This window comes from Podarcis raffonei, chromosome 8 (assembly GCF_027172205.1).
Source record: "Podarcis raffonei isolate rPodRaf1 chromosome 8, rPodRaf1.pri, whole genome shotgun sequence".
Taxonomy (NCBI): domain Eukaryota; kingdom Metazoa; phylum Chordata; class Lepidosauria; order Squamata; family Lacertidae; genus Podarcis; species Podarcis raffonei.
The window spans coordinates 5,095,433-5,119,217 of NC_070609.1; the positions used below are offsets into that span (position 1 = coordinate 5,095,433).

At 54.6% G+C, this 23,785-nt stretch overlaps 1 protein-coding gene across 1 annotated transcript; it reads right to left on the minus strand.

Moving 5' to 3' along the window:
- Position 1: 1 nt before the first annotated feature.
- Positions 2-22,650, minus strand: AKT2 (AKT serine/threonine kinase 2). The gene is made up of 14 exons (XM_053397701.1): positions 22,539-22,650; positions 12,041-12,154; positions 8,503-8,631; positions 8,144-8,255; positions 7,737-7,890; positions 6,779-6,910; positions 5,891-5,956; positions 4,950-5,018; positions 4,463-4,585; positions 3,161-3,289; positions 2,237-2,451; positions 835-922; positions 543-645; positions 2-351 (listed from the first exon to the last, which is right to left on the minus strand). The coding sequence occupies exons 2-14, from the start codon at positions 12,084-12,086 to the stop codon at positions 272-274; spliced, it is 1,446 nt and encodes a 481-aa protein (XP_053253676.1). The 5' UTR covers positions 12,087-12,154; positions 22,539-22,650; the 3' UTR covers positions 2-271.
- Positions 22,651-23,785: the final 1,135 nt, after the last annotated feature.

Genomic DNA, 23,785 nt, shown 5'->3' on the forward strand with positions numbered 1-23,785 from the left:
TAGGGCAGGGTGCAGATCCTTGAAAGTCGAGGAAAGCCTTCCCCAAGTCCATCTGCGCTGAAAACTCGACAACAGGTGGGGGAGCGGCTGCGGTGGCTCCTGTGGTCCAAGCGGATTCCTGGTGGGGGAGGCTGCTTGCCCAGCCCCCCGATTTGGGGCGCTGCAGGGCCAGTGAGATGGGGGGCACCCTCCCCCTGCAGAGTGTCCTGGCGTCCTGCAAGCCCCGCCGTCGCTCTGGCGGGGGCACTGTGGGGGGAGTGCCGCTGCCCCCCTATTCCCGGATGCTGGCCGAGTAGGAGAACTGGGGGAAGTGGGTCCGCTGGTCGGCCTCTAGCGAGTCCAAGGTGTCGTCTGTGGGGGGAGAAGGAGGGGAGAGTCGGGTCAAAGGAGGTGGAAAGCTGCTCATCGCCTGGGGTGCAAGCAGATTCAAAGCAACAACTCCCCCACACCCCCAGCGCTGCAAAAGGGGGAATCGAACCCTCAGCCCATGGCTGCCGGCTGGACTAGATGAGCCCTGGGGTGCCCAGGATTCTGTCACTCACATCGGTCAGGAGGGGTGATGGTGATGGACTGTGCTGTGAACTCGTCGTCAAAGTACCGGGTGTCGATCTCAGATGTCACCTGCGGCTTGAAGGGTGGGATGAGCTGGGGAGAGAAAGGGGGCCAAGCTCGCTTTGTGGTCCTGGTGCCACCCTGACCCTCCCCACTCCCCCAGGCAGCTTGAGGGGCAGCTGAGGAGGCTCCCCTCCCCACACAACCTGAGTGGCTGGGGGTCAGGGGAATGAGCACTGTGTCTTCACGTCAGAGGCCCCCTGTGCCGCCCTCTCTCCTTACCATTTTCTGAACCACGTCCTGCCAGTTGATGGCGGCAAAGAAGCGGTGCTCCATCACCTCCCGCGCGTCGTTGGGGCCGCCCCCCAACCTGTGGGCACAACAAAAGGGTCGTGTAAACACAGTAACTGGGGGGGGGGGCACGAGGTTTCCAGTGGGACTCCCTGTACCTGGGTGGCAGCATGAGGGGCAGTGGGGGGACAACTTTCTCTTGCTGCCCCACAGCCTTGGCATTATTCTGCGCCAGCCAAGCGCCCACTGGAGGTTTTGGACAGCAACTCCCATCAGCCCCCTGGATAGACGGCCGCAGGATACTTGTGGGCTTTGTCGTCCAAAGCACCTGCTAAGAAGCAGGTTGGCCTGACCTCTTTCCAAGCCTCCTTTCTCCCGGAGTATAGTGCCTCCCCCCCAAAACACCACCCCAGTCAGACCCTCCTCGCTTGTCACAAAAGAACTATGCAGCCAAAACCACAGATGATTTCCCTGGATGTGCAGTGCCCCACAACCCTGGGAAGTGGAATTTGGGGTTCACTGCACTTCTCCATATCCCTTCTGGGGAAGGCTTCCAGGGCAGCTTACAAAGAGGCCACAATAAAATTTCATGATGATAACAATAGCAATAGCCAAGCCACTCAGGGCGGCCTCCAAAGTATTTATGTAAAAACATATTAAACGTAAAGGTAAAGGGACCCCTGACCATTAGGTCCAGCCGTGACCGACTCTGGGGTTGTGGCACTCATCTCGCTTTATTGGCCGAGGGAGCCGGCGTACAGCTTTCGGGTCATGTGGCCAGCATGTGGCGAACCAGAGTAGCGCAGGGAAACGCCGTTTACCTTCCCACAGGAGGGGTACCTATTTATCTACTTGCACTTTGAGGGGCTTTCGAACTGCTAGGTTGGCAGGAGCAGGGACCGAACAACGGGAGCTCACCCCGTCACGGGGATTCGAACCGCCGACCTTCTGATCAGCAAGCCCTAGGCTCAGTGGTTTAACCCACAGCGCCACCTGCGTCCCTATAAACATAATAAACCATTAAACCTTAAAAAGTTTCCGTGTACAATGCTGCCTTCAGATGTCTTCTAAAAGTCAAACAGTTGCTTATTTCCTTGACATCTGACAGTGTTGCACAGGGCGGGTGCCACCACCGAAGCAGGCCCTGTAACTTCGCTTCTCGCATTTAGGGAACTGCCAGAAGACCCTTGGAGCTGGACCTCAGTGTCCGGGCTGAATGATGGGGGTGGAGATGCTGAGGTCATATTGGTAATCCCAACTACGAGATTAACCAACTCTGCTTGAGTTATCCCTGTGCTAAAATCTGCTCTGCTACGTTGACTCCATGGCAGCATGACAGCTGCCCCACCCCCGCCAGGCAGCCTCTTCCACAGACATGCAACGAAAATCCCACCTCTGCTTGGGGTCCTTCTTGAGCAGCCCGGCCAGCAGGGCCTTGGCCTCGGGGCTGAGCGTGCGAGGGAAGCGGATCTCCTCCATGAGGATGAGCTCAAAGAGGCGCTCGTGGTCTTGGTTGTAGAAGGGCAGGCGCCCACACATCATCTCGTACATGACCACGCCCAGCCCCCACCAGTCCACGGCACGCCCGTAGTCATTGTCCTCCAGCACCTGGGGGGGGGGGCAGGGAGGAGAGAAAAGCAGGGGCGGCTCAGCCAGAACGTGGAGGGGAGCAGGCTGGGTCCATCTAGGGGCCCTTCCTTCCTTCCTTCCTTCCTTCCTTTTTTTAAATTGGTTTTCACATATTACATTACAACACAGATGTACCAAAACCAACCATTTCCTCCCCATCCCCCCATACATTTATATTTCCTCAAACCATCATATTATTCTTTTCTCCTTCCTCCCACTTCGCCCCCACTCGATTTCCTCCACATTATACAATTTACACTAATCTTTGCATTCTACAATCTTCTCAAATCATCTATAGCTTTCCTTACTAATTTTTCTTCCATCCAGTGCTTCACATTTTAATCTAGGCATGTTAGTGTATCTTTTTTTTTTTTTTTTGGAGCAATATTTTGCCATATATTCATCAAAACATTTCCACTCCTTTTTTGATTTGACTGATTTCTTATTATAGCAGTTAACTCTGCCAAAATTAAATATTCATTTGGTTTACAAATCCATTCCTCCTTTGTGGGTATAGTTTGTGACTTGCATCTAGGTGGCCCTTCCCTGGCAGCCATGAAGGGGGCAGAAACAGCTACCGCAATCAGGAGAGAGGCCAGCCAGCCACCCCCCTAATCATCTCAGCCCTCGGTTTCCCCGGCCGTTTGGGCCGCTGGCCTTGCCCAGGCAAGAGCCCCCCCCCCGATACCTCAGGGGCCAAGTACTCCGGCGTCCCGCAGAAGGTCTTCATGGTGGCGCCGTCGCTGATGCCCTCCTTGCACAGCCCGAAGTCCGTGATCTTTATGTGCCCGTCCTTGTCCAGCATGAGGTTCTCCAGCTGCAAGAGGCGCAAAGGCGAGTCAGGGGCGAGGCGGGGTGGGAAAGATCCTGCTCAGATGAGTCCCCAAGAGGTGGGCGGCGGGAATGACGCGCTGGGAACAGCCAGAAGCAGCAGCAGCAGACACGCTGGACCTCAAGGGCAGAGGGCAGCCAGCAGGAGAAATCATGCATTTCATTCTTTACCCCTGTAGGCTGACCCAGAAACTGGGGAGCCAACATCCCCACTTGGGTCTGGAGCTGCTGCAATCGTACGCCAGAAGATTCCTGAACTGCACAGGGTTGGACTGGGTGGCCCCACTCTATGATTCTAAAGCAGATGTGGCCAAGCTCACAACTGGTCACATCCTATTTGGACTCCTGGCGTGACTCCAGGCTGTGTGGACAGAGTCTTTGTGCTGCTCTGGCTCCCAGTGTGACTCCAGGCCTCCAAAGGGCTGCTCCACCACTGTGCACCACTTGAAGGGCCCAGGATGTCTGCAAGGAGGGCATGATCCTGCTTGCCCATTGGTGGAGGCCAGGGGCTACAGTGGCCTTGAGTCTGGGATTGCCTTGCTCAGAATGCCCACCTGCTGGCTCCTTCCCCGTGGAAAGGTGGAAAGCCCTCAGTCCTTCCCTGGAGGTTTTCAAGCAGAGCTTGGGTGGCCATCTGCCTTGGATGCTTTAGTGGAGATTTCTGCATTGAAGGGGGTTGGACTAGAGGACCTTCGGGGTCCCTTCCAACTGTTCAATTCTACAATCCCCACACCAGGAGAAGGGTTTTGCTTTCAAGCCTCCCAAATTCATTCTTCTGGCATTCTAACTATTTCATTGCATTCTGCTTTGAGGACATTTGAGACTCCATTGGTGGTTAAGAGTGCTGGACTCGGATTGGGGAGAGCAGGGTTCAAATTCCTGCCTGGCCATGAAGCTCACTGCGCGTCCCTTGGGTGGGACAAAAAAGGAGTAACTCGTAATTTTGCAAGGAGAATTTTAGTTTTAAAAGTACCATGTGCTTCCTTCCTCCTACAGAACCTTCCCTCCCTACCCAGCTCAATGCTGTAGGCAAAGGCAAAACCTCTTATGGAAAAGGGAGCCCTATACAGCTCCCACTTCTCCCCATAAGGCGGCAGGATCTGCTTCCCACCTGAGCGCCTTCTGCTGAGGCCAGACCAGGTGTTCTGCGCAGGGTTACCTTGATGTCACGATAGACGACGTCCCGGGAGTGCAGGTACTCCAAGGCGGAAACAATTTCAGCCCCGTAGAAACGGGCACGGTCCTCAGTGAAGACTCGCTCCCTCGAAAGGTGGAAAAACAGCTGGACGGGGAGGGAATTGAATTTTATCATTTCAGTCACAGACCAGTTCCAGCCCACATACAATATCAAGGAAGTCATAAAACACGATAGGAATACATTTGAATTTGCAATTAGGTATAACAGGGGCAATACAGATATAGCAAGAGTTAAAAAATATAACATAAAATGATAGCACAGCTTGTTGACGGGGAGGGAAGAGGGACATCTGGAAGGTGAGCAGCAAGAAGAATGAAGGATGGCAGCCGACAACAGCGATTCTCTGGGGACCCCAGGGCCACGGGTGCAACTGTGCTCAGCCACGTGGCTCCTGTCAGAGTAGGACTGTGTCCCTCTTCCCCCCACCCCACCCCAAGCAGACACTGACCTCCCCTCCGTTGGCATACTCCATGACGAAGCAGAGGCGGTCGTTGGTCTGGAAGGCATACTTCAGCGCCTGGAAAAGGGAGTTCACAGAGTCAGCAGCCTCATGTTATTATTATTATTAAACTTTAGGTGCAGAAGAAGAAGCAGCAGCAAGCACCCAGCCCCTCTCACTGAGCCTTCCCAGGCAGCTGCTGCTGACAGGTCTTGCTTGTGTGCCTCCCAAGACATAGGAAGGGAATATGGGACCATCACAGCCTATGTTGGGCAGTTTTAACTGTATGCAGGTGACAACCACCTTGTTGAAATCCTGCAAGATAAATGCATGCAAGGCAGAGAGCTTTTAAACTCACTGCCGATGCAGCGGCGAAGCTCCGTGATTGCAGCGAGCCTCTTCAAGCCCAGCTGGTCCCCTCGACACCTCACTATCCGTAAGGGGTTTTTTTGGGGGGGTGTCTAACCCTGGCACTCACCCCCAATCGCACAGAAATCCCGGTAACGGTCGTCTCTTAAGCGGACGGCACGCACCGCATTGCCATTTTCCCTTTGCAAGCAAACTGGAAGCCCGTCTCCTACTCTTTTCAAGCCGTCTCGGTTGGTGCCCTCACTGCTTCCATAGATCTGTATAGCAATGTCATTGTGACACTGGCACTATTATTTTCAATCCCTTTCCTAAAGATCCCTAGCATGGAATTTGTCGTTTTCACAGCCACCACGCACTGGGTCGACATCTTGAGCTCTCGGCTACAACCCCAAAGTCTGGCTCCTGGCCTGACACCTCCAGTTCACAGCCCCTTCACTGGTCTATCATACGAGGAACCAAGTCTCTGTTCTTTCTCCCCTCTGGCCCCACAAGCAGCCACTCGCAGAGACAGAGAATCTTGCAGGGCATCGGAGGACGCCTGGCGCCCATTCCGTCCCACACGTTCCCGAATGCGTACGTACCGTGAGGAAGGGATGCCTCGTGTTCTGCAGGACTCTGCTCTCTGTGACGGTGTGGGCCACCTCGTCCTTCAAAGGACAGGGAAGAAAGCATCGTCACCCAAAACGGCCCCATTATGACATGAGCAAGTGATAGCCCTAAACGGCCTTGGCCCAGTATAGCTGAAGGAGCGTCTCCACCCCCATTGTCCAGCCCAGACACTGAGGTCTAGCTCCGAGGGCCTTCTGGCGGTTCCCTCCCTGCGAGAAGTGAGGTTACAGGGAACCAGGCAGAGGGCCTTCTCGGTGGTGGCACCCGCCCTGTGGAACAACCTCCCATCAGATGTCAAGGAAATAAACAACTATCTGACTTTTAGAAGACAACTGAAGGCAGCCCTGTTTAGGGAAGTTTTTAATGTTTGAAGTTTTATTCTGTTTTTAGTGTTCTGTTGGGAGCCTCCCAGAGTGGCTGGGGAAACTCAGTCAAATGGGTGGGGCATAAATAAATGAGATTATTATTATTATTATTCCCAGGGGGAACCAAAGCAACACCCCCACCCAGCACTGCTCCTCTTTGTGGGGCTGCACAGAGACCCCCCTCTTTGGAAGTGTGTTGGGGGGATTGGTATATCTCTAATGATTCCCAGCATGACCATTTATTCATTTCTGCCTGCCTCTCTCATTGTCTCTCTCATTTCTTCTGCCCCTTGCTCAGTCAACCACAGGCTACTAGGGCTCTGCACAGCCCCGGTGGGAATCCAACTGGCATTTCATGCCATGTGGACTTCTGATGATGGACGCGTGGCCTGCTATCTGCCCGGATGCAAATCCTGCCTCCCCGCAACTGGGACGTGTCTCTGCCCCCCACGTCAAAGTCATTCCGCCCCCTGCCTCCCCCGCTTGGCCCCGTACCTTGGCAATGATGACTTCCTTGCGCAGGATCTTCATGGCATAGTAGCGCCCCGTGGCCTTTTCCCGCACGAGGATGACCTTCCCGAAAGTGCCCTTCCCAAGGAGCTTCAGGTAGTCAAAGTCATTCATGGTCTTTTAACAAGGAAAAACACAAGGCTGGGTTGAAAACAGGACCTTCACAGTTTAGAAGGTCTGAACATTTTGAGACTTGCACGAGGACAAATCAAGAAAGAGAGTTTCATTACAACTTGGGTTGACTTCATAGATTTCATGAATACAGAATTCTTATTGCATGGCTGACATAACTTTCCTAATCACCCGCACACCCACCTCTTTGGTGAACTAGGCTCACCTGTGGAAAAACAACAGGATCTCTTCTATCAATAGGTGGTGCCATCGTTATAGGAATATTCAGAATTAAAGCTTAATTCCTTTTATTACTTTAGTCCATCTCAAAGCATCCTCTAGTTTAAAACAGCGCACTGTATTTCCATTTTGTTTCTTTCTTTCTTTTTTACATGTATCATGATTTGGTATACTGTATATTATACGTAGTTTGATTATTTTGTCCCATTCTTTCATAGTTCCATATGTTACATTGGCTTTGCACCAAATCGGTTATTGCGTGTGCTGCTCCTACGTGAATTCCAGTTTTTGTGTTTTACAGCTCCTGTTTTGGAACGAGGATGCTTCTTGTTCTTTATTGTTTAGAATTTATTTATTTTTTAATATTATTTATTTTTAAGGGAAAAAACACAGGACTGCTGTTGGCCATTATCAGCCGCCTGGAGGGAAGTAGACACCTTCACCATTTGAAAAGCTTGAACATTTTGAGTCCATGTCCGTGGTTAAACTCAGCGTGGCAAAGACTGGTGAAGCCAGGGACGGACCCGCCTCTTTGTCCTCCTGTTCTACTGAGCCAGAGCGGAAGGAAGCCCCCTCCCCGCCCCCTCCTTACCGCCTTGGCCCGGGTCTTGGTCACGGCCACCTCCATCTCCTCGGCGCCTGTGCTGTCGCTGGGAGAGCCGCACTTGTAGTCCATTCTGTCCTCTTCCGGCTCCTGGTTCTTCAAGCTGTTGGCGACCATCTGTATGGCCCGGATCCACTCCTCCCTGCGGGCAGCACAGGGGAAGTCAGGGCACTCAAGCCACCCAGGCACAGAGGCCGGCCAGCGTGCGCCAGTCCCTGGCTGGGAGAGTCCCAGTGCCTGGGGATCAGGGACGAAGCCCTTCCAGCAGCCAGAGGCTGGGTGCAAGTGAGGGCCCCCGCCCCTGGGGGAACCGGGGTGGCCGAGTGGAGCTGCCCCAGGGGCCCAGAGAGCAGGGTGCGGTGGGATCAGGCGCCCCGCTCCAAAGCCAGACGCACCGCTCGTCGGGGGAGTCTACGTGGAACGTCCTTTCGATGACGGTTGTCCACTGCAAGCAGCGGATGATGAAGGTGTTGGGACGGGGCCGCTCGACTTTCATCAGCTGGCATTCTGGAAGAGGAGGAAGAGAGGGCTGCTGGGGCTTCTCCAAGGACAAGGAAGAGGAGCGGCAGACTCACCTACTTGTCCCCCTCTCTCAAAAACACGTGTACAGCCCCCAGCACAGCATCGTGGGAGGAAAGGGAGAGGGTTGCCGTTTTGCTGCATTCTAACTGCAGTCCGCCTGGAGCTCCAGGGGAGCCTCGCAGTCCCTGCCGACATGGAGGGCAGGGGTAGTAGGAGGGTGGGGAGGACGTACCTGCCACAGAGAAGTCATTCAAAGGGGGCAGGCTGTGGTCTGACGTCTCCGGCTTCTCCTTGTACCCAATGAAAGACCCATCGCTTTTCAGGAGAAAGTACCTGGGCCTCCACGTTTTGATGTATTCCCCTGGGAAGCAGAAGGGTGAGGCATGAGGGGCCTGAGGGGGCAAGAGGCACGTGCAGAGTGCCTGCCAGGAGGCTGCCTTTGAAAAGGCCCTGCAACCCAACAGCGCTGACGCCCCTGGCAGCAGATTCCCCTCCAAGGCTGGCAAGGGACTCTTGCTCTGCCAAGGGAAGCTGAGCAGGCCAAGCCCAGCCCTCACCCGCCTCCTCAGGGCACCTGGAGCCGGGCTCTGCACCCCTGTCATAAGGACATGAGCAGCCTGCTGGATGAGGCCAAAGGAGCCCCATGAAGCCCAGCATCCTGTTCTCAAGCCTCCTCTTTCTCCATGGATCTGTCCAATCCAGGTTGGCGGCCATTACCAGCTCCTGCAGGAACGAGTTCCATAGATTACCGTATTTTTCGCACCTTTTCCCTCCTAAAAAGTAAGGGGAAATGTGTGTGCGTCTTATGGAGCGAATGCAGGCGGGAGGCTCTGCTCACCGCTCCCCTTAAAGAGCCGCGTGGAGCGTGTGTGCGGCTCTTGCTGGCTTTTCCCTGTGGAGGGAGAAGGGCAGCCCGCCAGTCCCTTCTCCCTCCTCCGGGAAAAGCCCCCAAGAGCCGCACACAGGCTCTGCTCAGTGCTCCCTTTAGAGACCAGCACAGAGCGTGCGGGCTTTTCTGCGAGGTGGGAGAAGGGACTGATGGGCTGCCCTCTGTCCCTTCCCCCACCTCCTGGAAAAGCCAGCAAGAGCCACTGCCAGGCTCTGCTCAGCACCCCCTTGTAAGGGCTCCCTTTCGTCTCATCCCGCTTTGCTGGGAAGCTAGCAGAAGAAGAGGCGCTGCGCAGCTATCGCTCTTGCTCTCCTGGCTTCTCAGCGAAGCGGGAGGAGGGACGGAAGGGTTTAAAGCAAGAAAAGCGAGAGCCGCTTACATGCTCTGCGCAGAATATTTTTTTTCTTGCTTTCGCCCTCTAAAAACTAGGTGCAACTTATGGTCAGGTGCGTCTTAGGGAGCGAAAAATACGGCAGCTCTGTACTCCTTAAAGACACACCTGGAAAAACACCTGCAGGCCGCTTTGGAGGGTTCAGGGAGGATTTCCAGTGTTTAGAGCTGCCCCTCCCAGCACGTCTCCAGAGCCAGACCTCTTTTGGCTTCTGGCAAGAGCCATTCTGAGAGGTGGCTCAGCCTTGCCCTCTCGCAGGGCCAGGCTCCCCCTTTGGCCTGCAGAAGCCAAGGCTGCGAGGGCACCTTCACTCCTCAGCAGGGCCCAGTGGCAGCACGGGGGGCTTCCCTCAGCAGGGCCAGGCAGCCCCCTCCACCCGCTCCTCTGGCTCCAGGGACCAAAATAGCCTCTGGGCAGACCTGGCTGCTGCTGCCACCAGCTGCTATCTATATTTGTCTGCAGGAGCAGGAGGAGGAATTTGCTGGAGCCACAGCCCTACGGGGTGGGAAGCAGCTCAGGGGACAGCTGAGACTGCCATGGAGGGAGCAGGGAGAAGGAGGGGACTTGCAGTGGGGGGACAAAGAGGGATTTCAGGAGCAAGAGGCTTGTGCTGAAAGTCATGGCTCTGGCAATAAACATCCCCATTGCTCACACCTTGCTCACCCCAGATTTCACAGTCCGTCTTCGACAAAGATTAGCAAAAGCCAAGGAGTCCAGGGCACCAAGCACAAAACCAAGTGTGGAGAGCAGAAGAAAACTGCACAGACCGGGATCCTGGTCCGTGACCAAAATAAATCAGTTCATTCATTCGCGCACAGACTGTGGGGAGCGGGGCATCTAGGGACAAGGAGGGAGCTTCTGCTCTTGTGTGCCCCACGGATGCCTCCTCGCCAAGCCCATGCTGGCCCCCTCCATGCTGCCCTCCAAACAGCAGAGAATTGCAGGCAGAAAGGGTCAGGCAGGCAATCTCTAACCGTGTGCAAAGGAGTCGGCACTCCTGCACCCCAAGAATGTAAGACAAGCGGGCTGGATGAGGCCAATGGCCCATCTAGCCCCGTCTTCTTTTCTTCCAGTGGCCAGCCAGCGGCCCCAAGGGGGAGCCATGAGCAGGACTCTCCCCACTCTAGATTCCCACCCACTGGAGCAAGGAGAGTGTGGAGGTGGCACACAGCCACCCTGGCAAGCAGGTGCTGCTACAGCCTTGTCCTCCTCCACAAATCTGTCTCCTCCTCTTTTAAAGACATTCACATTGGTGGGCATTGCTGCCTCCTCTGGGAGGGAGTTCCACAGTTTAACTATTTTCTGTATGGAAAATGACTTCCTTTTGTCTGTCCTGAATCTGCCAAAAATTCAGCTTGACTGGATGGGCCCAGAACTAGCAATTAATCCAGAACGCAGCAGCCAGACTGGTGACTGGGAGCAGCGGCCGAGACCACATAACACCGATCCTGAAAGATCTGCATTGGCTCCCAGTACGTTTCCGAGCACAATTCAAAGTGTTGGTGCTGACCTTTAAAGCCCTAAACGGCCTCGGCCCAGTATACCTGAAGGAGCGTCTCCAACCCCATCATCTAGCCCCGACACTGAGATCCAGCGTCGAGGGCCTTCTGGCGGTTCCCTCACTGTGAGAAGTGAGGTTACAAGGAACCAGGCAGAGGGCCTTCTCTGTAGTGGCGCCCGCCCTGTGGAACGCCCTTCCTTCAGATGTGAAGGAAATAAGCAGCTATCTTATCTTTAAAAGACAACTGAATACAACCCTGTTTAGAGAAGTTTTAAATGTCTGATGCTGTATTGTTTTTAATATTCGGTTGGAAGCCGCGAAGAGTGGCTGGGGAAACCCAGCCAGATGGGCGGGGTATAAATAATAAATTATTATAATATTATATTATGAGAGGGAGAGAAAAACTTCTCTGCCCACTTTCTCCACACACAATTCTGTGCACCTCTCTCACGTCCCCCAATACTTGCCCTTTCCCCTAAACTAAAAAGCCCCCAAAGCGAGCTGCTGCAGCCCCAGGACCATTCTGCTTCCCCTCTTTTGCACTACAAGGGGGCCCACACTGCGCAGCCTTGCACACTTCCCAGGGCTCTGATGCTTCTCCAACCCAGAAGCTCAAGCTGCGAGGCAGCCATGGGGAGCACTCTTCTCTCCATGAGCCGGTCAGGGGGACACCTGCACTTAGACATAAGACTGCAGAGATAACATAGAGGAGGGGGCAACATAGAGGAGAAGCAACAGGCCCCTCAGGGACACAGAGGGAGGCTAAGCTCTGTCCAGAAGCAACAGACACCCAACAACTTAGGTGCCTTATGAGACGGGCTCCCTACTGAAGCCTCCAGACATAACAGGGCTCTGTCCTACCCAGAGCCGGGGGCAGCAACCTCCAGGGCAGGGCCCCCACTTCCAGGAAAGCTAGAACCTCTCAGCCCCCTCCTTCTGTCAAATCTCAGGTGTGTGTGTGTGTGTGTGTGTGTGTGTACATTGCTCACCTCTCTTGTGCAACCAGCCCTCCTTGACGACCGACACCTCATTCATGTTGACGTGGCCGCGTTGAGCTCACAGGGACTAGATTCTGCCCACTGAGCCGCGGGTGGACTGGTGACCTGCAGGAGAGGAGAGAACAATGGCAGTGTGGGTCCCAGGCTCATCAACCTCTGGGGATGGTGAAGAATCCCTCTCCCACAGAGTTATAGGGCCTCCCTCCCACCCACTGCTAGTGTCCCCAGCACCACACTGACAAAAACCGTCTTCCCCAAACAAGGTGGATCCCTCAAGAGTCACAGCGGGCGCTAATTCTGCCTCCCTGTGGAAGCAGAGGGCCTCACCAGCCTCGGGAAGGCCCAGATCCCCAGGGATAGGCCACTGGCCCAGCCCAGGCCAAGTCGGGTCTCCCCAATGGAGGGGGTCTTGTAGAGGAAACTGAGCTGCTCTGCAAAGCCAGACGCTGTCACCTCCAGGGCCCAGGAAAGTCTATGCAGCAGCTCTCAACATGGGATACAGAGGAAGGGGAAGGCTGGGGTGACTGAGGGACCCCCCCTGTTAGGGAGGTATTAGAAGCCAAGGGCAATGGGGGTCTCCCCGTCCCCACCATGATGCTTACACCTGCTGGCAACTTCCCCTTGGCCTTCTCTGCCCCCCTGATAACAGGCACCGCCAGCAGCAGATAAGAGGCCCTTGGGAGCTGCCACGAGTGCACATGCTCAGACCGGAGAGCAGCCCTGGCCAGCCGGGAAAACAAACAGCTAGAGAAAGATTAATCCCAGGCACCTGACGGGATTAAAGAGGGAGAGGGGTTCAAAGACTAGCCCAAAGATGCCGCCAGAGAAGCAGGGAAAGGGCTCTGCCCCCCATGCAATTTGGGAGCGGGGCACTGAACAAGTGTGCAGGGGGCTGCTAGGACTGTGGAGGGGGGGCCTTTCATTACCCCCCTCTTTCCGAAGGGCCAGTTCATTTTGAAGGTGGGAGCCCAAGTGAACAGAGTGGTTTGCTGTATAACAACCCCCCCCCAGGTCCACCTGCCAAACTGCCGACGCAGGAGGCAAGGAATCCCCTTCCTCCTTGGCGGGTCACAAATAACAGGTGAGGGTTGAACTGCCCCAGCCAGCACAGTCCTCCTGGGCCTCTACTGTTTCAGAATCGGGGGGTGGGGGGTGGACAGGTGGAAACACCTGTTTAAAGCCTCACTTGGTGCCACAAAAATCCCCCCACTGAGAATCCTGGTACACCGGGAAGAAGGCTAGCTTTGTGCCTCCCCCTCACCCCCAATTCACCAGCCAGCTCAGTGCAGGCAGGGTTTTCAATGGGCAGGGAGCAATCAAGCACCCCCAGAGTCCCGGTTCCAGGGTTGCGCAACAGGACGGACCCCCTTGGCCCCCACCAGACCCGCTGGGGATCACCCAAGGTCAGCTCCCTCTCCGTCCTGCCAGGGGCACTTGCCTCCCCACAGCCGTGCAAAGGACACAGTGCTGGACTTTAGCCTGACCCAGCAGGGAGCTTCCTGCTCGCCCGCCAAAGGGGGAGCCACCTAGAACCAGAGACCACCAGCGAGGAGGACCCTGTAGCTCTGGCCTTGCCGGACCTCCTGGAGGGAAGCCAGCCTCATGTCCAGGGTGGGGCTCATGGGACTCGGCAGAAGCAGGCCCACTCTGAGCCCCACGGCCCAAACGCAGCATGAAGGCCGCCCACTGGGCGAAAGGACGCCAGCCTGGCTTTTGCGTGTTGACACCGAGTGAGAGGTCCCCCTGCCCAGCCAGGAAGGTGCTTGTGCAAAGCTCTGGCGGCCTTCTGTGTTGCTCCAGAGGCCGAGGCTGACAGCAATGGCGGTGGGGTTGCGACAGGCCTTGGGAGTCATTTACGTAACACTGAAAATGCCCCCCCTCCCAGCAGGGAGCCAGATCCAGACACTGCGGCTCCACTCCTGGAGGCAGGCACAGAGATTTGGGCAAAAGGGCAGAGCCCTGCAGAGCTCAACGGGGAGAGCCAGACCTCTTGCCGCCCCCCCTCCACCAAGCTGGCTTTGCTCCCCAAGCAGCTGGAGGAGACAGGTGGGGAGCAAAGGTGGCCTCCGAAGGGCGACAGCAGGAGCCAGAAACCCACCTTTGCTGGTGCCCAGCGGGGAACTGTGGGGCAAAGGGATTGCCCAGGGAGGAGGAAAAGGGCGAGTATGTGGAAAAGAGCCCAGAAGACTTTTGAAAATTGCAGAGGCCTGCAAATGGGGATGGGGGGGCTGGTCTAAGAGGCCGACATGCAAACCTCCTGTGTCTTTGACTGAGAAGCGCCACTCAAAAGCACCTGAATAAAAGCCCTTTATTTTGCATGGCTACTCATTTTACTTTCTTGGGCTCCATGATCACTGCAGATAGTGACAGCCGTCACAAAATTAAAGGACGCCTGCTTCTTGGGAGAATAGCAATGACAAACCTAGACAGCATCTTAAAAAGCAGAGACATCACCTTGCCAACAAAGGTCCGTATAGTTAAAGCTATGGTTTTCCCAGTACTGATGTATGGAAGTGAGAGCTGGACCATAAAGAAGGCTGATCGCTGAAGAATTGATGCTTTTGAATTATGGTGCTGGAGGAGACTCTTGAGAGTCCCATGGACTGCAAGAAGATCAAACGCATCCATTCTTAAGGAAATCAGCCCTGAGTGTTCACTGGAAGGACAGATCCTGAAGCTGAGGCTGCAATACTTTGGCCACCTCATGAGAAGAGAAGACTCCCTGGAAAAGACCCTGATGTTGGGAAAGATGGAGGGCACAAGGAGAAGGGGACACCAGAGGACGAGATGGTGGGACAGTGTTCTCGAAGCCACAAACATGAGTCTGACCAAACTGCGGGAGGCAGTGGAAGATAGGAGTGCCTGGCGTGCTCTGGTCCAGGGGGTCACGAAGAGTCGGACACGAATAAACAACTAAACAACAACAACAACAACTCCCTGGCCCCACAAAACACCTTTTAACAGGAAAAAGGCAATGGCATTTGTCACACTGACAAGAGACTTTTCTTGGAAGGTGGCCCACAGCTCTTTGCAATCAAAGCAAGATCAATTAAGCCAGAACACAGCTTGACAGGGAAAAGGTGGGACTTACAGATCCCACGCCAGTAAACGAGGAAACTAAATGCCTCAGGTGATGATTGCAGGGTCTGGGTTGGTCCTTGAGGGACTTTATAGGTCACAACCACCACTTCAAATTGAGCCTGGAAACTAACTGGCAGGTGGTGCAGTCAAACCAGAGTTGGTGTCGTATGTGCAGACTGTCCGGCTGCCAAATTCTGCACCAGCTGCAGTTTCCTGAACCTTCTTCAGAGGCAGCCCCACATATAAAGCATTGCAGTAGTCCAGTCTGCAGGTTGCTACAGCTTAGGCAACAAAGGTGAGACTGCACCTGTCACAGTCATAGCTGTCGGCGCCCAGTGGCCAGGACCCTTAGCTGAGAAGGGAGACGGGCAGCAAGATGCAGAGTCTGGTCTGTAAACCCAAAAGCCACCTGGGCAGTGGGTGGCAAAGATACCCCTCCTCTGTGCAGAAAGGGCAGCTGGTTAAAGTGAGAAATGCAAGTTTTAAACAATGGAAAGAGTGGTCTGGGCTTGTTGCTGCTGCTTTTAAACACGATCCCCCCTCTGGGAATGGATGGAAGGGGTATAAGCCAAGTGAGTGTTCTGAGCTGCACCTGCTTCTTTCTGCTTCTCACTGAGTAAGAGAACTCGGGTCCAGCTCTCCAGGAACGAGTTCTTGCTGGCCTGATTCGCCCGGCTCCTCCAGCAGAAGGGACAAGGCAGAGAACTTGGGGTCCTGCAAGGCTCCAGCCTGGAGAACTGGAAGCAGGAGGGACTCTGCGGCCTGGAAGATCTCATGACATGAAGCTCCTGATGTCACCAGGAGGCCATGGCAGGGAGGAGGGCAGTGCAGTGGTCTAGGTCAGGGGCCCAGGGACTGCCAGGCCTACCCCAGGACCCAATGCCACTTCTGGAATCCCCCCAGCCAGAGGTGTTTTAGAAAAAAGCAAAAACAACCTTGTAACTCCTCCTGTTTCCCTGCCCAAGCGAAGGTTGCAAGAAAATGATCAAGGAGTGTTTGGGGGGGGAGGTGGTAAAACCCCCCCCTCACCTGTAATTTCAGAGCCTTTGTCTATTATCTTTGAGAATTCTTGGAGAACGGGTGAGGTCCCTACAGACTGGAGGTGGGCAAATGCTGTCCCCACCTTCAAAAAGTGGGAGAAAGAAAACCCAGGTAACTACCGACCGGTGAGCTTGACATCGATAGCAGGGGAGGTCCTAGAACAGATAGTTCATCAGTTGGTCTGTGAGCATTTAGAAAAGGATGCTGTGATCACTAAGACCCAGCATGGGTTTCTCAAAAATAAGTCACATCAGACCAATCTGATTTCCGTTTTTGATGGAATTACAAACTTGGTGGATCAGGGAAATGCTGTGGACATAGTGTATCTTGATTCCAGTAAGGCTTTTGACAAAGTCCCCTATGATATTTTTGTGAGGAAGCTGGTAAAATGTGGGTTGAACAAGGTAAATGTTAAGTGGATTTGTAGCTGGTTGAATGACTGAAGCCAAAGAGTTCGCATTAATGGTTTCTCATCAACCTGGGAAAAAGTGACAAGTTGGGTGCCACAGGGTTCTGTCCTGGGCCGTTATTATTTGACGTCTTTATAGATGACTTGGATGAAGGAATTGAGGGGATGCTCATCAAATTTGCAGATGACACCAAATTGGGAGGGGTAGCTAATTCTGCAGAAGACAGAATCAGAATTCAAAATGACCTAAGCAGATTGGAGAACTGTACGCAAGCTAACAAAATGATTCTCAATAGGGACACTTAAGCAGGAAGAACCAGATGCACAAATAAAGGACGGGGGACACCTGGCTTACTAGCAGTACATGTGAAAAGGATCTAGGGGTCTTGGTGGACCACAAGCTGAACATGAGTCAACAGTGTGATGCAGCAGCAAAAAATGCTAATACTATTCTAGGCTGAATCAACAAAAGCCTAGTGTCCAAATCAAGGGAAGTAATAGTCCCACTGTCTTCTGCCTTGGCTAGACCACACTTGGAATATTGTGTCCAATTAAGGGTAACTCAATTTAAGAAAGATGTTAACAAGCTGGAACGTGTGCAGAGGAGGGCAACCAAGATGATCAAGGGTCAGGAAGCCAAGCCTTATGAGGAACGGTTGAAGGAGCTGGGTATGTTTAGCCTGGAAAAGAGAAGACCGAGAGGAGATATGAGAGCCATCTTCAGATATCTTAAAGGTTGTCACATGGAAGATGGAGCAAGCTTGTTTTCTCCTGTTCTGGAGGGCAGGACTCGAACCAATGGCTTCCAGTTACAAGAAAGGAGATTCTGACTAAACATTCAGAAAAAAACTTTCTGACACTAAGAGCTGTTCAGCAGTGGAACAGACCCCCACGAGAGGCGGTGAACTCTCCTTCCTTGGAGGTTTTTAAATAGGTTGGATGGCCCTCTGTCAGGGATGCTTTAGCAGAGATTCCTGCATTGCAGGGGGTTGGACTAGATGACCCTGGGTGTCCCTTCCAACTCTAAGATTCTATGTTTCCCTGGAGAGGCGCACACACATGAGCGCACCCCTCCGAGAGGGTGTCCGGTCTCTTTCCTCCCCCCCTCCCATTTTGTACACCTGTTCCCTACCACATAGGCTGTTGGGCTGCTTCCCCATCCCAGGCCACCAAGCCACAGCTGCTCTTGCTGCTGCTGCAGAGAGAGGAAGGCACCTAATCCCAATTCCTCTCCCTGGTTGAACACACAAGAGCAGCAACGCTCACCCCACAGGGAGGGAGGCGGGAGGGCGGGGGGGGGAGAGAAGAGAGACTTGTTGATTTGCAGAGCATGTGTGACTCAGATACTGCCGAGTACCAGAGTTGTTTACGCACTCCAGGATGTGACCCTGTGGAACAGGAGGGGGGAGGAAGAGGGGGGCTGGTCCCCAGGAAGAGGAAAAACACGCTGAGTGCGATAGAGAGGGAAGGGAGAAGTATTGATTGGAGTTGAGGGAAGAAGGGACCCAGCAGTCTGAGAGGGACACAGGTGTTGGTTGACTACAACTCCCATCATTCCTGACCACTGGCCATGGTGGCTCAAGCCAATGGGAGATGGAGTCCATATCTGGAAAGCCAACAGATGCCTCCCTCATCCCACCCTCCAGCCCTGTTGTAAAACCTTTGTAACAGCTGGGATTAAGGCTGTATAAGGGGTCGTGCAATCTACAACAGGTACGTCCAACTCCCAAGAGACTGCGATCTACTCCCAGTACATACAGAAAAATTGGCGGTGATCTACCTTTTTTTAAGGAGATGATTGATCAAAGTTGTTGAGCTTTTTGCGGGGATGGATAAGGAACACCCAGGCAATCACTTTCACTTTACTTATTACTGCAATCGACACCAGGGACACACCCGCGATCGGCAGGTAAATCAATCGACCTGTTGGACATGCCTGATCTATAACATGCAGGGTGGCAGCCAATGCTTGTCCTACTCTGAGTAGGCCCTTTGAAATTAATGAACCTCCATTAACCATGTTCATTAATCACAGTGGGTCTACTCTGAGGAGGAATAGCATTTCATGCAGCCCATTGTTATAATGGTCAATTCCTTGCTGTCGCCATCAAAAAAAATTGATTTGAAAGCAGGCAGGTAGCAAATTAATAAGGCAGGTTCAATCCCTGTATGGAAGGGCTGCATATTCCTACATGTAGGGGGTTGGACAAGATGATCCTCAGGGGTGAGGAAAAGCCAGAGGGTGAGAGAGAAAGGGAGAAGGCAAGTTCTGTGGAGGAACTTCTCCAGAGTGTGGACTCCCTCAGGATCTCTGGCCTTTAGAGCAACCACCAGGAAGGTAGGTGATGGAAGGAAGGAAGAGGAAGGGCTCCTTTTGGTTTTGCGCTATGCAAGTAATTTGTTCTTTTCACAAGGATGCTGAGCAAAGACCATAATAGAGATGGAAGGGGAGGCGCTAAGAGCCAAGCCAGGGCAGCTTCTCTGGGCGCAAACAGAGTGCCCAGCCTTCAGATGGACACCCCTCTCTTCTTAGAAGTTAAACACTGCTTAACCTGCTGAGGGGACATGAAGATGTTTAGGAAAGGAAACTGCACTTTTCACAGTCAACATTAACTTATGAGCTGCTAAGATTAACAACAAACAGGTGGGGAAAGCATTTGACAAACAGGCCCAGGGAACAGTTAGGAGGAGCCCCAAAACCTGCGAAGGCAACAGTTTGCATCTGAGCTTTTGCATTTGAATGCTTTTCATTCTTTCAAAGCTTTTGTAATTTTGGTGCACTGACCGGCTCAAGGCTTAAAGCAGAGCAGATTTACTACTTTCAGACCACGAGAACTTTCCTTCTTACCCAAATTTACAAAATGGGTTCAAGTGCCTCCAAAGGAGGTCTGGGGGCAAGAGCTGGAGGAACAAGAGAGTCATGGCCCAGAACCCCGAACCTCGACACCACCAAGGGGCAAAGCTGTCTCTGGGGCTCCCCCTGCCAGAAACAGCTGACCCCTCCCTCTCCCTCACCCCTCTGTTCCTCTGCAAAGCCTACACACCAATGACCCATTTCACTCTTGTGGAATCTTCCTCCTTTTCCTAAATCCTGGGGCTGTGTAATACGCAATTTATTTACTCTCCATCAAACTTATTCAGCTTCTTCACAATATATATATTTTATTACAGAAAGGAAAACCACCGTACATTCCACCAGGACCCTGTCCTCCCACCGTTCGTTTTTCCAGGAAGGCATCTGAAGCGGATGCTCCCCTCTTCAAGATCTCTCTTCCCGAGAGTGGAATTTCAAGTCCGGCCATTGCTACATCCCAGCGCAGACATTCCAAGGGCAGGCCGTGCAGGAGGAAGTGAGCACACCGTCCGGGAGCAACAAGTCTGCCCGCCAGCCGGCACATTTCCTAAATGTCGAGCAGCGACTCTTGAGTTATTTTTAGTGGCCTGCTGGGGCCTTCATAAGAACACCCTGCTCCTTCGTGCAAACCCCACACAACTGAGAGATCCAGGTGAAGGGATTGAGGCCCAAGGAGCAGAAGGCAGGGGGCTTCTATGCACAGGAGCCAGAACACACGAGTTATACGTCCTGAAACGCCCAGCACTCAGGTGTCACTGCAAGGTGGACTGAAACATGTAGCAGAGGACGAGGGGGGCCTGGTAACTGTGCTGGAAGCCTGCTGCCTGCCCAAGTGCAGAAAATGTGGTCTGAAAAAGCCAAGGCCCCAGCTGTAGATTCATCTGCTCCCGACCTCCACGAGGCAGGCAAACCCTCTCTCCTATGCAACGGGCAAAAGCCTAGCACCATTCCCGCATGCTGTGCGCCACGCGCTCTAGTCTGGAATGTGGTCTTCGGCTAAGGGGACAATACCTCTCCGGGAAGGCTGGCAGGCACCCAAAGCCTGGGACTGGCAGGATTAGCATGCCTCAGTCCCCCCAAAACCACCCCCGAGGTCTGCTGCTCTAGTGCCAAAGAGTGCCAGTTTCTCAGGACTATCCTACAAACACACCGGTAAGGGCAGCTTAGTGTCCAGATGCTGGGAAAGGCAACTTTCCCTCTGCATGTGCATTCAAATGCAACCAAAGAAACAGAAGGGAAGCAACATGAGTCATAACCGTGTGCGCTGTGGCCCAAGATCAACAACATCCAAAGGCCAACAGACCAAAGAAACCAGACTGAAAAGGGCAGCGAATGTGGGTGATGTGTCAAGAGAAGGGCCCAAAACAAGGCGCAGAGCAGAGCAGCGACCCAGCGGTTACCACGTCAGCTGACATCCAGCCACAGCAGCCCCTGTGGATTCCCCCAAACGCAGGGGGTGGTTTCCAAAGCAAGGCCCCTTCAAAACAAAACCCCAAGCTCCTCGCACCTTGGTGCTAGATTGCAGCTCTGAGGTGCAGCCTTGCCACAAGGGCAACCCAAATGCAGCTTCTGGCAAGGAGGACCAGCTCTTGGCATCTCCTGGCATCATACAGGTGTGCTTAAGAGAGCACTGGGTGGGATCGCCACCAGTACGTAAACACATGTACATACAGACCCACACCCTTCCTCATCCCCTTTCTCCTCCACCAATTGCTTAGCTGGGCTGCATCTCCCGAACAGCTCAAGGTGCCCTGCATGGCTCTCTCCCTCCCTGTTCTATCCCCACAACCACCCTGCGAGGTAGGTTAGGCTAACAGACTGGCCCAAGGTCACGCCCAGTGAGTTTTATGGCCAAATGGGGACTTAAACCCTGGACACACAGTTCCTAGCCCAGCTCTAACCCCTAGGCAATACTGACTGGAGCTGATACCTTGCTGGGTGTGACCAGGAGCATCTGCCTAGCCTATGGCTCCCTTTTTATCATCAGCTGGCCATGAGGGAGCATCTGAAGGAAGAAATGGGATACCTTCTCCACATATGCATGAGCAACTTGGAAGAATAGTAGGAAGCCAGTAGCACTGCCCATAAGAAGCAAGCAAAGGTGTCAAGATACCCAGAACTCCCCCCCCCCTCAAAAAAAAAACCAGTTTGGTGCGTGGAGTGGAGACCAAACAGGCCCTAGGTTGCCATTCAAGTGGCAGCAGCTCCTGGCAACACCCTTAGGAAGGCAATTCCACAAAGCCCTAGAGTTGAGGGGACCTCCAAGGGTCATCCAGCCCAACCCCCTTGCAGTGCAACTTCTGTCTTCAGCGGCTCACCTGAAGCAGGGCAGCGCCAGAACTGCTGCAATACCATCCCATAAGCAGCTGTGTGAGCCAGGGGTGGTGGTGGTGAGGGCTGGCATCTGGAGACCCAGCCCAGAGGCAGCGAGGCAGCGGAACAGACTCTCTCTGGAGGGGGCACCCAATTGAGCATGGTGGGCGGAGTGGGAAGCCTCCCTTGGGTATTCTTTAGGGGGTTGGGCTAGACGACCCCTGGGGAGCCCCTCCCAGCTCTACCATTCTCGCAGGGGCCATCTGCATGGGGTGCTTCGGTTGTGATGGCCGCCTAGCATAGGGTACGACTAGATGACCCCTGGGAACCCCTCCCAGCTCTACTCTTCCGATTCTGCGATTCTAGGCGTAGTGGCCCCCTGCCGGGGATGCTTCGGTCGTGACGAACGCACGGCTGCCGAGGAGCGCGGTTGAGCTAGATGACCCCTGGGGGTCCCGCCCCACCCTGCGGTTCCGCGTGCAAGCCTGCCTCCCAGGGCCGGAGGGAGGGCGGGCGGGCAGCGCGGGCAGAGAGGCCGCGAGTTGGAGGAGGGGCGCCCTGCCTCCCCCTCCTCCCCCCAGGCAGGCCCCCCCGCCCCGCTCGGCCTTCCGCGCAGGCCCCGCCCGCGGCCGCCTCCGCTCCCCCCGCGCCCATGGTTCGCTCCCACGTCCCCCCCGCCCGATAGTTCTGCCCCGCGCCCCCCCTCCCTCGCCTACCCACAGTGCCCCGCGCTCGCGCCTGCGTCTCTCCGGACGATACCACTGAGGGCGCGGGGGGGGGGCGCGGCCTACCTGGCTCCTCCGCCGCCGCCGCTACCGGCGCCCCCTCAGGGCCGCCATCCTCATCCTCGCCGCCGCGTCAGGCCCGACGGCGCCCGCGCTCCCGGAAACCCCGCCCCCCGCCGGGCCCACGCATGCAGGAAGGAGGGGGAGGGGCGGAGGCGGCCGGGGCGGTGCGCGCAAGCGCGGAGCGAGGCGGAGCCCGGCAAGACGAGGCTGCAGGGCCGCGAGACCGAGGACGAGCAGCAGCGCCGCCGTTGCCGCCTTCGGCCGTGTGCGCATGCGCGCCCCGGGCGGCTCCCGAGCCGCCGCGAAGCCGTCAAGGCGCCTGCGCGGCAGGAGGAGGCCCGGCCGGGCTTGGTGCGCATGCGCGGCTGCCCGGCCAAGGCGAGAGGCGGCTTCTCCACGTCCGCAGCTGGCGCGGCCAATAGGAAGGCGGAGGGGGAGGAGCCACTGCCACCACCTCTCCGCAGGATCGAGCAGGAGCATGCGCAGAGTGCAGGATGGAAACAGGCAGGGGAAAGCTTCCGAGCATAGCAGGTCTCTTCGGCGGGAAGGTCGTTAAGCCGCCAGGAGGAATAAATGACCGGCTCTCGCAGTAGCGATAATGACAATGCCTTTCTCATTCCTCTTGCTGTTAATGTATTTGCGTGGGGTTTATTGTCTGTAAGTTGTTTTGGGCTGCCCTGGACAAGGTAAAGCAACTCGCAAATTTAATAAATAGTAAACGAAATGTGGCCTGTAGATTTAAATAAAAACGACAAAGGTCAAAAGCCACGTAGTGGAGGAATTACGAAGGGGGCGGGGGCGAGACACACAAAATATACATGTATTAGCTAGATAATTTAGAAGGAGGGATGTGCTCGTTTCGTTGGAATCTATAGGTAAAGGGACCCCTGACCGTTGGGTCCAGTCGTGGCCGACTCTGGGGTTGCGGCGCTCATCTCACTTTATTGGCCGAGGGAGCCGGCGTACAGCTTCCGGGTCATGTGGCCAGCATGACTAAGCCGCTTCTGGCGAACCAGAGCAGGGCACAGAAACACCGTTTACCTTCCCGCCAGAGCGGTACCTATTTATCTACTTGCACTTTGACGTGCTTTCGAGTTGGCAAGAGCAGGGACTGAGCAACGGGAGCTCACCCTGTCACGGGGATTTGAGCCGCCGACCTTCTGATCGGCAAGCCCTAGGCTCTGTGGTTTAACCCACAGCGCCACCCGCGTCCAGTTGGAATCTATACTTGTATATTTATTCTATTTATT

What these genes read in the sequence shown, in the direction of transcription:
- AKT2 (XM_053397701.1), bottom strand. Translation starts at nt 12,086, where the DNA reads ATGAATGAGGTGTCGGTCGTCAAGGAGGGCTGGTTGCACAAGAGAG. An exon ending in GGGCTGGTTGCACAAGAGAG is followed by an intron (nt 8,632 to 12,040) that starts GTGAGCAATGTA and finishes TCTGCTTCCCAG; the next exon opens with GGGAATACATCAAAACGTGG. An exon ending in GAATGACTTCTCTGTGGCAG is followed by an intron (nt 8,256 to 8,502) that starts GTACGTCCTCCC and finishes CTCCTCTTCCAG; the next exon opens with AATGCCAGCTGATGAAAGTC.